A 14,802-nucleotide genomic window follows, 5' to 3' on the forward strand; every position below is an offset into this window, starting at 1 on the left:
ATAATAGGTACATACTTCATTATTTTGACTATTTTTTGACTATATTAGTTCGCATTGGTCCAGGTCATGTCGTTTATTCCTACATTCGTTATCGGTAACAGATGATATTCTTTCGAAAATTTTATATTTTTTGTTCTTTACTGTTGAGGACTGTTGTAGGACTGTTGAGCATTAAGCAAGTTAAAAATAAAACTCGTCTTAAATTTTTGATCTGTTTCCTAACTTTTCACTGGTGGTGACAAGCATATCAGTATCAGAATGTTTGATATCAGCATTTGTCAGGAATTCTACTTTACAATAAATCGACCACAATCGGGGTTGCGATCCCCCGAACATCTCGTTCGATATATTTCTATATTTTCCGTTCGATTGTACAATTGTGACTGACTTTTAGATCGTTTCCTTTGATTCATTTCTCGTTCTTCGCCTTCTCGATCGTTCATAATCTTCACACGATTTTCCATAGACGATTAGACGATACAATTCGTAACAACATTTTTAATAGATTGTAGATTCGAATCTTTTACTTCAATTTTTTGAACATTGCTACATATAACCGCATTAGTCAGAGCTTGCATGTCGTTTATTAATCGATTTCGTTATCGATAACAGATGATAGTCGTCCGTAACAGGTACAGACGCTTTATTCAAAGCTTATTTACACAGAAGGGATATTCAATTCTTAAACTGTTATATATAAAGGTCTACCAATAGATAATAGCCCTACGGAAACAATGGGAAGCGTTTTTGATGGAAGGAGTTCACACAATTCCACTGTTTTGTATGCTAAATAAAACTGCAATCCCATTTACTTTAACATACAACTTTTTCCTTTGTTGTAGCCCCCAGCAATACGTGTCAATGGGTTCTCTAAAAACTGTCTATTTAGCTGTACTTTGGAGCATTGACTCCTTGTTGAATCGTTTGCAAACATTGTCTCAGTGTCATCCAGACTTGTTAAACTCTCACCGGAATATGCACACCTAACAAATCGGTATAGTTGTAAACTATTCAAAGCTGAAATGGTTCATTCTATGTGACTGACGACGTTATGCTATTTGAGTTAACTTTTAGATTAGATTAGTGAGCAATTTGTAGGTTTAATTGCGGTTGGTGTTGTAGTTGTTGTTTTTTTGGTCACGATAATGTAAACATCCGCACTATATCACATAACAAACGAGTGGAAAAATCGTGGGGGAAAAACAAGTAGCAATATTGGCACATGACACCGGATATATTGCTTTTCAATGTACATATTGGTAGTGTGTGTGGTGCGTTGCATAAAATATGTGTGTGCCACACTACTTTATTGGCTAAAGAAACATTCAGATCTTTTAAGCTTAGGCAAACAATAAAACATATGGCAATTAAAATGAACTACTTACATAAACAGAAATCCGGCTAATAAAAAGAAAACATTTTTTATTGTCAATTTTTCATGGGCGTTTAAAGCAAAACTTGTGTTTCTTCAGATTTTTATAACGTATCAACCATTTCCAGTTGTTCCCGCTATATCTGCCCATACAGTGTATCCACATACACACTTTGTAATATATGTGTGCGGTTGGTATAAATGTTTTTATTTATTGATTTAATGGTGTTTCGGCTCACTGGTAGAATATCATCAGGCGCCGCAACAATTTATTTGTTTCGCAAATGTTGATATTAATGTCTATCCAAAACAAAACCCGAACAAAAAAAACCGTTGACGATGCTCGCATTGTCCGTAGTTGACTTGCGAAGAAAAACTTTGTTATGGACGAGACAATGGAGCTTTCATTATGGATTACAGATTGAATTTGAAAATCCATTGAATGTGAAGTTCTTTTTTTCGTTAACATCCGGGCTATGCGAATCATATTGGAACGGATATGAAATATTGCAATTTTTATCGACTTGGAATTAGATTTTTTTTTGGTAAAACTTTTTTTATGCATCCAACTTTTAGCCAGCTTTCAATGAGTAAGGCGTATGGGAGTATGTAAAATTGACACGAAAACTGTACATCCATCCTGCAGTTAGTATAGTAATAGTTCTTTACATGCTACATGCGTCGAAAACCGTACTTTTCATGTTTTAAGCACTTCTTTCGACGCCCTCAGCATATAAAATCCATTACATAACTCAGGATAAAAATGAAAAGTCTCGTTTTCGTGTGTTTGTTGACCTCGGCTACGCCTCGGATCAACAAAATTCACACGAAAACTCAACTTTTCATCTTTTTATCCCTAGTCATGTAAAATACTATTACATACGTAGGGATGAAAAGTTGAAAACTCCATTTTTCACGTGAATTTTGTTGATCCGAGACGTAGCTGAGACTAATAAACCTACGAATTTTAATCTTTATTCCAACTTGGAATTTCTAAGCTATGTAGAGAACTTTACCGAATATTAAAACCGTTCCTTGTTAACAACTTGTCAATCCTTTACGTGCGGTTCTACTGGAAAATTCTTTTATCCGCTCTTCCATCCGAAAAATTGTCATTACGTGGATGTTTACCCACATGGAAATCGTTCATTAGAAGAGATGAAGAGATGTTCGAATTTATTAAAACAACACAAATGCATCGATCGAGGCGTAGCCGAGATTGGCAAACACACAATGGTAAACAAGTGAAGTGACATTTCCATCATATGTGTCATATTAGTGGTTTTAGTGGTTGGTGCAAAAATAGGTTTTCCTTTACTAGGTAGGGAAAATGGACTTTCCGTCTTTAGGGAAAAGTCTTTCCCTCTTTCGTAAAGTAAAACGTCATACTACACTCGGGATAAAATTTGATATTTCGTATTACGATGAGTAAAAGTACCTTGGGCTAAAGCCCTCTGACACTTTTACTCATCAAATTCCTTCCCTTGTACAGTAATATACTATTTCCTACCTAGTGTTGAAATATCTCGACCTTGTCACGTATTTCCACCGTCGTTTAGGAAAAGCGTTGTTCCTAACTTATGCTGAAAGCCTTTTTTAGCGAATTCGATTCCAGAACTTGCCTACGATTCGTGCTGGAAACCTCTGCTAAAAAAAAAGCCTTTCAGCATGCGCTAGGAAAATAACTCGCACTGAGACATGAAGAATAAATTATTAACCAACAGTATATGGTTATATTGCGGTACGTGGTAAAATTAAAAACTGACTTCTGTTTTGTTTTGTTTTAACATATATGCTGTGCATTCACTAGCACATGAATTTATGCACCACTTACAGTAAGGGACTTTCTAGCAGGTAAATACACCATTGAACCATATCACATTGAAAGTTAAGCTTTCTTTCAATTCGAGCACATGCTTCTGTATGCCTTTCAAAATGAATATTGTATTGCCAATACCCAGAAACCAATCTAATTTATACGAAATTTCACCCGCAAATAAGCCAAACTTTAATCGTTTAACATGAATACAGAAAAACAAAAATGATTGAAATTCCTATCAAAACTCCGTCTAACCTACACCTATTAACCCACAGAAAAAACACTTAATCATGATGAGAAAATACGGGAAAAAAACTCAAACCGCAGCACTTTACTCAAGAGTTTACTGGTTCGTATCCTGTAAATGTGAACTTTTATATATGGGAGCAATAAGTAAAAGATGATTTCCGTTGGCCGATTTTTTTCTGCTCATTTATTAATTCATCGATCAAAAAACACTGATTCGTAACGAGTGTATGTCCTACACTGAGAAAAAAGACTTTTCCGTTGAAAAATGAAGAAAAATTTTCGCTCTGCGATTCGTTTTTCCAGTTTTTTTCGTTTTTTCAGTCATTTTTCCTCGTTTGAAATGGTTTTCGATCGATTTTTGAATGGGTCTAGTGTGATAAGTCGACACGATTTCATGGTTTAATTTGGGGAAACGTGAATGGCACAGAGGTGTATAAGTTTATGAAATTGCATGGAGGTTTGTATAAAGTGTTAGAAGAAGAGATTAACGACTAAATTTGAGTGATGTGTTAGTTGTTGCTAAGGATTCTACCTTACTCGCTTTCGAAGGGTGATTTGACTGAAAAGCAGGGACTATTTTTGGGAACACTCTTTCCCATATTTTCTTGAATTTATTCCTAGATTTTCCAAAATTTTAAATTTCCCGAAAAAAATATTTTTGGAAAAATGTAGGAAAATTCGAGAAAATGTACGAAAATTCAAGAAAATATGTAAAAATGTTTTTCATTCGCGCGTCGGGTTTTGCCGTCTTGCCGTTTTGCCGTTTTTTGTATCTTTCTGTTTTCGAAAATGGTATAGCGAATTGATGTTTTCGTTTCGTGTAGAAAAGCGGTAGAGCACAACATACACGCATGAAAAACGTTGTGTTCACCTCTGGGAGAAATAGGATTCCAACTCGAGCGAAATTACAGCTCTCGCTTTGCTCTGGCCGCAAACATCGCCCTTCCTAGAATTTCCTATTTTCTGCCCTCGGTAAACAAAGAACTGTTCCCAAAAGCCGTACCTGCTGGAAAGTGGGTCATGTACTAGCTCAATGTATGGAAAATGAATCATTGTTACTGCTTTAGTAAAATTTTGCTTCTACACTTGTTCTACATTTGTTGTGGATTGTTCAACGATTGCGAACAGGTCCAGTTTTTCGCAGTGTAACTTTTGAGTAGGAGAAACAATTTACGGAACTTACTTTTGCAATACTGAACAAAAATATTGAATTTCCATCCATAATAGAAAGCACATAATCAAACCTCATCCTTTCTAAATTATAATCTATACCCTGCTATCCGTTGGATGATAATCTAGTCTATTAGTTTCGATCGGATGCTGCATGAATACTAAGCAGATGAAAAAAGTTTTTTTTTCATCGTACGGGATGACGATTTGTAAACTTTAACTGATTGAAATATTTTGTGCAGAGCTTAATGTGGATTAAATGTTACAAGTACAATATCGGCAACATTGAACAAGAGCGACGAGAGTGATTTTTGTTATGCATAGGCGTCATTGTTGTAACTTTTAATGGGAACAAAAAAACGCTCTCCTAGATTACTTTTCAAATCACCGAGCTACAATTTCCATAATATTCCATCTTCCTATTATATACCTTGCTCTTTATTACATGGTTGTGTAAAACCAATTTTTTTTTCTCTTTTTATTTTTGATGCTAACAAGGAAAAGACGTAAATTTTGATGGGCTGATATAATATTGAGAAACGGAAGTTTGCATAAATTATGGCTAATAATTAGATTTTCCACGAATTTGTTTGTTATTATACGAAATGAATAAAGAAATCAGAAATTAAATGAATAAATGTAAAGTCACTTCCGATAATTTATGTGATTTGTGATTTGGAATCGATTATTACGAGGATTTTTAAACGGACGGCATTGATTTGATGTCAATCTTTGTTAACTATCGGCAATAAACGCAAATTTTATTTCAGTTACTCTTACTAGCAACAAGTGAGAACTTCTCTAATGTTAAAGCGGATTGCGGAAGGCGGGAATAGGTTTTACACAATCACTCATAAGTCAAAGCTCTATTTCATGAAAGCCACAACAGACAGCTGTCACAATTTATTTTTGGATTAGTATACACTTATGCGCGAAGCGTTGCTTAAGTTTGTCAACCGTCTACACTGAATTACACCGAAAACTTGTGAACGGAATAGGTCTCACCTTATGGGTGGGTCGGGTCCCTTGACTAATCTTGTTCTTTAATATAAACCTCCATTCTTTAAAATAAGACCAGATAATACATACGTCCAGACGCGCTGCAATGAGTTAAACATTTTACACGACTGTAAAAAACCGATAGATTTTTACCTATCTTGTAAAACAAAACATTTAAATGCATTTTGCCTTGTGATGACCCAAGAGGTAGGGCCTATATTTCATTGGTCTGTGAGCAAAGTTTGGAAAAAGGAAGCCGGTTGCAGGTAATCATCAGGTAATTGCAAATCAGGTCAGAATTACTATAAGTATCGGGGAAAATTCTTTCGGGAGTACACATCGAGAACATTAGATCGATTTTGTTCGTCTGTAAACCAGACCTCACGAATTTTATTCTTCAATAAGGAAACAAAAAAAATTGAAGATCGGATCAGCACTACGCAAGTCCCATCTGGAAAAAATTGTTTTAGGAACAACTCCGAGATCATTAGTCCGATATTGCCCATCTACTCACCTCAAGAATTTTAATCCTCGACGATTGACACCAAATTTCTGAAAAGTGCATATGCAAATTTGTAGCCAACATTTAGGTGGAAAAATATTCGTTTTTTGATGATTTCTCTGAACCAAAACCTTTTTTGAAAAAGTAAAATTAATAAAAGCAAAAAAAAGTGTGTTGAAAAACTGATTTGTTAGTGATAACTTATCATACTAAGAGAACCCTTTGCAGAGTGAGTAAATTTATGCCTAAATGTAGGCTAAAAAATTTGCTAAGTGTCCATCGCTCTTAAATACGTCATCACGTGCGTTACAGACATTTCTGTATCTTCCGTTTTTTGCTAACATTTCATACATTTCACAAAATCGATCATAGTGAACGTAAGGCGTACTTTCTGACTTAAGACCCTTGATTTAACAGTCGATTGAAAAAAGACAAAAGAAAATCCATAGAAAATCCTTCAAAATTTTACAAAATAAAATTAATCGAATTCATAGAAAAGCAATGGAAAATTCTCAATAAAATCCGCAAAATCATAAAAAATCCTTAAAAATACTCAAGAAAATCGAATGAAAAGAAGAAAATCCTTGAAAACTGAATAAAATCCCTGGCAAATCCATCCAGAATCAGTAACAAATCCTTGGAAAACGAAAATTCTCAAATCCTTTGTCTACGAAATTTACAACCCACCCCTCGATTGAATTAGTAAGTTTTAGGTGCTCATCATCATCCAATCAAATTTACTTAGACTTACTCGGATTTCGATTACGATATTGTAAAGAACTTTCAGTCTGCCAGAATGAAACTGAAAAACAAAATTCAATTCATCAATTGTGATGGCTCGCTAAAGCAATCACAAAATTGATCCATAAAACTCATTGTTATAATTTGTTTCTTCAGAAAGGAGACAATTCCATTTTTGATTTAATTTGATTTTATTGTGTGCAGTTTCAATTTTACAGAAAGTCGAAGTGAAACCAGTCAATTGTGAGATTGGTCAATGTAAAGCTCAATCGATTCTTCAAAACAAACATGACCTTGACTTCTGAATCACGGAGTCAAGGAAAAAAATTTCTTTATTATTTCAGCAACGTGAAGTAAAAAATGTTTATAAATATCAAATAACGTTAAACGTAAACCCATTCGTAGGTAGCGATAAATTCGTTCTTCTCACAGACATATTCTCAATAATGAGTGGGTGGTTTATTAGCAACAACAAAAAAAAATCATTCGGACTGGGAAGAGCTTAAAATTTAACAAACAATTTGGACTTTAATGGGGGCCATAAACTTTACTATTTTTTCGTCTTCTTTTTATTATTATTAGTGTACGTTGAACATTCATCTCTGGCGAAATAAAGATGAAAAATTTGGTGAAATTAAATTCAAAGAATATTTATATTGCAACAATATGATTCATCAAATAGACTTCATAAAAACTGAGATAATAACAGGTTGAATCAGCAGTGAGAGCCGCCGTTCAGACTGGAGCGCGTACAGTTCCAGTCATTTTCGCAGAACGAAATTAAAGAGGGAGGTTTGTAAATTAATTCAATTCGAAACAGGTTTTTATCTGACCTGATTTTACCTGAAACATGACATGCATGTTGACCTGAAAATGTGTATGAAAAATTCAGGGTACCTGAAACCTCAGGGCTTTATTGTAATTTAATCTGAAGATACCTGGACGTGATTCAATCTATGTTTACCTGATCCGATTTTACCTGAAAATTAGTATGAAAATTCAGTTACCTGAACAATGGCCTGAGAGCTGGTGATATTTTTGCGCAAATATATTCCTAAGGATTACTACAGTCAGAGGCAGTGAAATTTCAATATGAATTCGTTTCAGCTGATCCACACATACAATCAAAACTGTTTGTATATTTGAAGTTGCTACACGCACGGAAGTGGTAGTGGTAACATTGTGTAAAAACGTATATAAACAGTATTTATTGTTCCGTGGTATATTTTTAAGTGGAATACATTTTTGGTTTACATAATTTGTGAATACTGTTCCTTAATGGCATACTTATACACTGGCCAAAGCCCGCTATTTTACTCGACACAGATAAATTAATTTTATCGCCAGACGCGGCGGCGTTTAACACGGCTTTCATGACTAGTTTGTAAGGTATCTTTTTTCTCGAGAAAGTGCTATCATTTTCTACGTAATAAATTGCAAGTGAAGTTCGCAAACGATTTTATATTTTTATCAAATGAGAGGATTTCTTGTCTTTTTTTTGTGTTCGTTCTTGTTCAGTTGAAAAATAAGTCTTCACGGTTGTCTGTTGAATTGATATCTTTAGATTTTATTAACAAGCAGACAAATTAAGATAATTTTCCTTCGTTTTTTTTTTCATTGCAGACACTGCACACGAAATTTTATCTGAAGCTTCAATCGGCATAAAATTGTAAAATGGAAAGACAATGAAATGGATGCTCAAAATGTTACGGTTCCCGAACCTATTTTCTGTGCACCATCTCATCCGGTATGGTCGACATTTTGGGGACCGAAAATCTATTGCACATACGATCAACAGCAAGTGCCCACCATTATGGGCGACATCGTCGACGACAGTGCATATAATTCAACCACAGAGACGTTCGTATGCAATTTACAAAGTGCAGACAATACCACTTTGGAGGCGACGTTTCAGTGCAGCGTCGTTGAACGTTTCCAGCAGTTTGTAAGCAATGCCATCGAAAATGTTGTCGACTGTGCGTACAATACGTCAGTGGTGATCGGCAGTGTGTTGAATCCAGTGTCTGAGATAAATCTGGTTCTGCCGCGACGATTTGATGGCGTCACAGATGTAGCGATCAATAGCAGTAGTTTTGCTCGTAGTGATAATAATTGTAATGTCTACCAAGTATTAAATTGCCGTAATGTTAATGTTAATAGTTCGTTGTATGAAAACGATCTAATTGATGTAGTTAATTCGTCTTTAATGGAGCCTATCAAATGTTTTCTGACCTATAAGTACTTCAATGATCCAGTTTCAATCGTCAACCACTCATTTGGTAGTAGTACTAGTACTGATCTGATTAATGTGATACCAACCAGTTCGTTTGATTGGAGTTTCCTTTTTGTGATAATATTTATAATTGCTGGAGGTGTTGGCAACATTCTTGTCTGTTTGGCCGTGGCACTGGACCGAAAGCTGCAAAACGTGACCAATTATTTTCTATTTTCATTGGCGATTGCAGATCTGCTGGTCAGTTTATTTGTGATGCCGTTTGGAGCCATTCAAGCATTTTTGGGTAAGTTTTGTTTATTCTTTTCAAATTACAATACTTGAAATAGCTACGTTGACCCAATAAATGGTTGATTCATGTAAGGCCGAAAACCACACGAGCAATTTTGCGTTGTTGAGAAGGACAATGGGAGATTGAAGTTTTGACCAATTCGACGCAGAACGTTATTCTAAGCAAAAAATTGTTCTACAGTATGCCTCTGAAATGCACAAATTTTTTAATAAAATTTATTTTGTTTAAAATCGAGGTACGTTTGGCCACTGTTTCGATCTGTGAGAAACTTAAATATGTCTTTTGACATGTTGCATTAATATGCAGTTCAAAAATACCATTTCTCATCAGGCCATGGCGACAGTGGCAAAGAAATGACCAAGCTACGATAGGTTGTCATAACTTTATACACGCTATTTTTCAGTGAATCATTAGCTAAATGAAGAAATAAAATTCTTCAAAACGCCTCATCACTAAAAAACTTACACTCCACGTGCTGGAGTACTGTAGCTATAGCCAATACAGAGCAGCACATACTGCGAAAGAAAACGCACATCAGAACGATGTGTAAACTCATACACAACAGACCTGTAAACAAGTCAAATGCTCATGCATTAGTAGTTTGATTCTTCTACAGACACGATTTTGTTTACAAAGTACGACCCAAAATCGCCCAAAATCGACCCAATTTTGTAAGCCGCCTAAAATGTGCCAGAAGCTGTTTCCAGTCTCGATGAAAATTAGCATGTGTAAGGTGTTCTGCAGCAAGAACTACATGGGTATCGACAATTCTGATCAAAAGAATTTCTAAAAACAGTGTAAAATCAGAAATATAGGGCTGCCATTTTGTAATTTTCTTACGGGCAGCTCTACGTATCAAAGTTTAGACGAAATTATAAAAAAATCAGTGCATTGCAGAGACATACCGTAAAACAATGTTTTGTTTAGAATAATGTTTTACGACGACTAAAAATAACTTGTCAAAAAACTTCAGTCCCCCATTATGCTGCGTTCCCTACAAATCGAATTACAATCGAAGACGAAACAGAATTGTCGATCTCAACAACGCAAAATTGCTTGCGTTTTTTCGGCCTGAAGTACAAATTTTGAAGATTAGGACCATTCTCGTCGGAACGTTTACAGCCAAAAAACCATTAGGTTTCATCTTTTAAAAAATATTCCTTTTTGCAGACTCATTCGATCCTAAACCAATGAAAAGAGATCAAAGAATTATTTCGGTTGTAAACGTACATCTACCAAAATGGTTCTGACTCCCTTCACTAAGAACAAGTTTGAGTTTTACATATAAAATCAGCAGATTCATCTCTATTGTTTGAAATGTCAACTATCGCGTACACGGATGCAAAACGGGTGACTGTGAATTTAGACTAAGCGATAATAGGTTTCTTCCATCGTACGGTAAAAACGAATTTTGACAGGCCGAAAACAACCGACCGTCATCCACAGAAGCAAACATAACCGCAACTTAAACCAATTTCTTCGTTAAAACTTCAAAGTGAGGTTGTGTTGGCTTCTCTGTGGATGACAATTGACATTTTGAACGACCTTGGAAGAAACGGAAGAAACCTATAGGTCTAGAAATTGAGTATCGTGCAAGTGTATGCAATAAAATGTTGTTATTTGAAGGTGAGGTATATTACAGTAATTCCAATACCCTCTTTAGCAAATAAACTTCGTTTTCACGCTGTCAAAATACGAATTTATTTCTTTGTAGAATCATGCACTGTTGACTAATGTCTAATTGTACATGCAAAGCCTACGCAGTTAGGTAGTTAAAGAGGGTTTGGTAATTCCATTAGAAAGCTGTTCGCTCACCTACCGGTGCGTTTTTTCATATATGAACAACTCGGCCGCAGCTTTGTGTGAACAATATGAGCTGGTCTGTAAACAACATCCGCTCATGTTATTTCTTTCTTATGAGTTGCACATCTATACCATTTTTAATAAATAACTTTTTTCGTCTCAAAATAAGTTACTTCCACATTTTTCCAAAAGTTGGATTCTTGGTCTGTAAACTTATTATTGAAGACAAAAGTCACAGCTTCACTGTCATATCAATCAAACAAGATTCAAATTTCCCGGTTATCTTACTAGACCAAACTTTCGATGTATCTTCCTATGTCAAAATCAGGTCTCGCGCTTATTGAATTCTCTGTCAAATTAAATAGACTTGTAGAAGACAAATGGTAATCAAATAAGACAATTTGAAGTTCTGTGGTTGGTCTAGTAAGATAATTTGAAGGATTTGACACAGAAGCTGTTGACTTTCGTCATGTTATATTGTTGCAGAGTTTGATTAAGCGCTTCAAATGGCACCTCACACTATTACCCACGTAATTATAAAAATTCGAAAGAGTGCATCCTTTCCACACGGAGACACGGTTGCCGAGTCCTTTATGGTATATCGTCGAGGTGTAAATTATTTTTGAAATTTTTAAAATCCAAAATTGCTACATTTCCTGCCGTGAAGTAAATTAGGTTATATCTTCCATTGATGTTAAGTGAAGCACTAAAATTCTATTCAATTTTAACATAAAGCCCAATAACATTTCGTTCCTTCGTTCTTCTACCTCTCTCACAAATTGTCATCAGTAATCCTCCGCATACATAGACGTTTGCCGTCTATATCGCAGACTTAAAATGTGATATAATCGACTTTTTGTGAAAAATGCACAAATTCATTTTTATTGTCGTCTTATTTCCGACCAGCTGTTTTCATTATATATCCCAGTAAGGCATTCAGTGGCATTGTTTTTACTTAAATTTCCGTGTTTGTTCCCATTCAATAAAAACTGCTGAAACGGGAATTTTCGAAGAAACTACGATAAAATTTTATCTACAATTTATAAGCGTAATGCCGCACTGAATACACCGTCTGAAATTGAATTCCACTGTTCAAATTTCCGAGCTATTCTCATTGTTGTATGTCTCTTTTGGATAGATAGTTTAAAAGGAATAATATGTCTCTTGGCATAACGCTAATTTCGCATTATGCATACGCTAGGTAGGAAGGGCCTATTTTCGATAATTTAAATTCTCGAAATTATCGAAAAATTCTCTAAATTCTACAAAAATTATCGAAATTCTCAAATTTACGTTTGGAGAATTTTGATAATTTTTTTATAATTTCGACAATTTAAATTATCGAAAATAGGCCCTGTAGGTAGGTATCATACAAGGAATTTCCGTTCTGAAAGTTATTTGATGTTTAATCGAAAACTGTTTCCAATCAAATGGTAAAGCGAATGCTAGAGAACATATTTCTCGTCTGTATGCGTAATAGCAGATTTCAACATAAATCTGTAGACACAAGGTGCGTATACCGAGACGGGAGTCCGATTGAAGTATACAAGTGCAGTACATTGATAAAGATTAAACCTTTTTTTTGTTTATTTCTGGTCATTTTGGTTCAGCCTTGGCCACGAGCTTCACGTGAGTTCCAAATCACGCCTCGAACTATGTTTAATTCTGCTATGTTAACATGTTAAGGCAAAACACCGTATCGCAATGGTCTTTGTGCTTTGAATAGTTTTTGAAAGCTCTGAGTTTCTTTTGGATTCCATTGGAAAAGACGAGCTCTCGAAAGCTTTTTAAAAGCACAAATGCGATACGGTGTTTTGGCTTAACATGACAGAATTGATATCTCGCCTAAATGTAGGCTACACTTCGAAAATCTCTCCTAAGTATCTGGGTAAGAACGCTCACCCCTTGGCAAATTTCTAGACTACATTTGTGCGCAAAAATATTCGTTTTTTGATGTTTTGGATGAAAAGTAAAACCATTAAGACGAATCTACACATGGCTAAATTGTTGCCTACATTTCCGGGCAAAATTATTATTATTTTGATGATTATTTTAGACTCGCATCCTTTTTGGAAAAAGTACGACCATCGTTTGGTGTTAAAATGTGTTAGCTTTCACTAAAAATTTAAATATTTATGGTGATGTAACCTACCTCCGAGAAAACTCAAAATATGTGTCAATTTTCGTGAAATATTGGGTTTTCTCAGACTGAGGTTACATCACCACAAACATTTAAATTTGAACTGAAACCTAACACATTTTAACACCAAACGATGGTCGTACTTTTTCCAAAAAGGATGCGAGTCCAAAATTATCATCAAAATAATAATAATTTTGCCCGGAAATGTAGGCAACAATTTAGCCATGTGTAGATTCGTCTTAAAGCACGTAAAAATGTGTTACTTTTAAAGGAAAAATTGGTTGATAACTTATCCCACTTGGAGAAACCTTTTTACGTGCTTTAATGGTGCCAAGGGGTGAGCGCTCTTAAAGCGCTTTGTACTTCTTTCGTTGAAATCATAGAGTTAACTCTATGATTCAAATGATTTGTAATGCGATATGATGCTATACTCTTTCGCCGTAAACACAATAAATAATTAAGTTTCTTCATCTATTGCGGTCTCAACGACTGGAAACTTGTGCGTGTTATTGATTTTGTTTTCGCATGATAACGAGATATTGAAACAATTGAATGGAAAACAATATCAACAGCGGATAAGTAGCGGTAGAACGTAAACATACGTATGCGGCAGGTATCAAAGTGGATCTCCGTGTGGGTGGTTTGATAAATACGGTTTTTATCTATAAATCATGTGTGTCTGTGATTAGAATTTCAAGAATTTATGTGTTGTTAACAGTTCGTCAAAATAAAATGTTGATAAGGCGAATTGTTTTGCCCATATTTACGGAACGTTGTAATCACTTCCAATCAGATTAGAGATCAACATCCTTGAAAATATTTAAAAATGCATAGAAAGCCGTAGAAATATTCCTTTTAATACGGACCTGAGTGTAACAATATTTCACACTAACTGCTGCTTGATCGTAATGCGATAATGTAAAACATTAATGCTTACACTACACATGCTATCTTGAAACAAGAACCAGATTTTAAGTTTTCACAAAAAGTTTTTCGGTTTACGGTACACAGTGTACTACACACTTATTAGAACAACTTTTAATTGAAATGACAATAATTCATGGTAAGCGCTGAGCTTTAGAAGTGATTTAAGTTTTAGAAATAAGTAAAAATTGTGCTGCAAGAAAATCCTTTCAATTGACTTTCCGCATCTATGGAACTTATACTGGGACCGTAATTACGCCAGTTTCAGATTTATTGGAAAGTTTTACGAAAAATTCGAAGGAAATAATGAAAATCAATTTTTCTGGTAGTGGCAGGGAAATTGTTAAATCAGAGAACTATAACCCTGTTCGATGTTAAGAAACGCTCCGCTCTGGCCGCTAAACTTTGTTCATGTTAGATTTTCCTATTTTATTCCCCTCGGTAAACAAATCATTATTTTGTCACATTTGATGGATGTAAGAAAATGGCATATTTCTCTAATTCTGACTCCCTTTTGTGAAAAAAGATCCAAATAGAGTAATTATTTACACACTGACT

The 14,802-nt window shown here is 35.0% G+C and overlaps 1 protein-coding gene across 3 annotated transcripts in view; it reads left to right on the forward strand.

The window, feature by feature from the left end:
* LOC119076405 (5-hydroxytryptamine receptor 2A) overlaps positions 1 to 14,802 on the forward strand; it is a 128,295-nt gene that overhangs the window by 44,094 nt on the left and 69,399 nt on the right. For 2 of the 3 annotated variants that reach the window (XM_037183132.1, XM_037183133.1), the window contains one exon: positions 8,476 to 9,371. In XM_037183132.1, coding sequence (XP_037039027.1) covers positions 8,543 to 9,371 — 829 coding nt within the window. In that variant the 5' untranslated portion in view covers positions 8,476 to 8,542. Of the gene's footprint in view, positions 1 to 8,253; positions 9,372 to 14,802 lie in introns of those variants that run through there. The other variant, XM_037183134.1, reaches the window with a different exon arrangement.

This window comes from Bradysia coprophila, unplaced genomic scaffold (assembly GCF_014529535.1).
Source record: "Bradysia coprophila strain Holo2 unplaced genomic scaffold, BU_Bcop_v1 contig_232, whole genome shotgun sequence".
In the NCBI taxonomy this organism is placed as follows: domain Eukaryota; kingdom Metazoa; phylum Arthropoda; class Insecta; order Diptera; family Sciaridae; genus Bradysia; species Bradysia coprophila.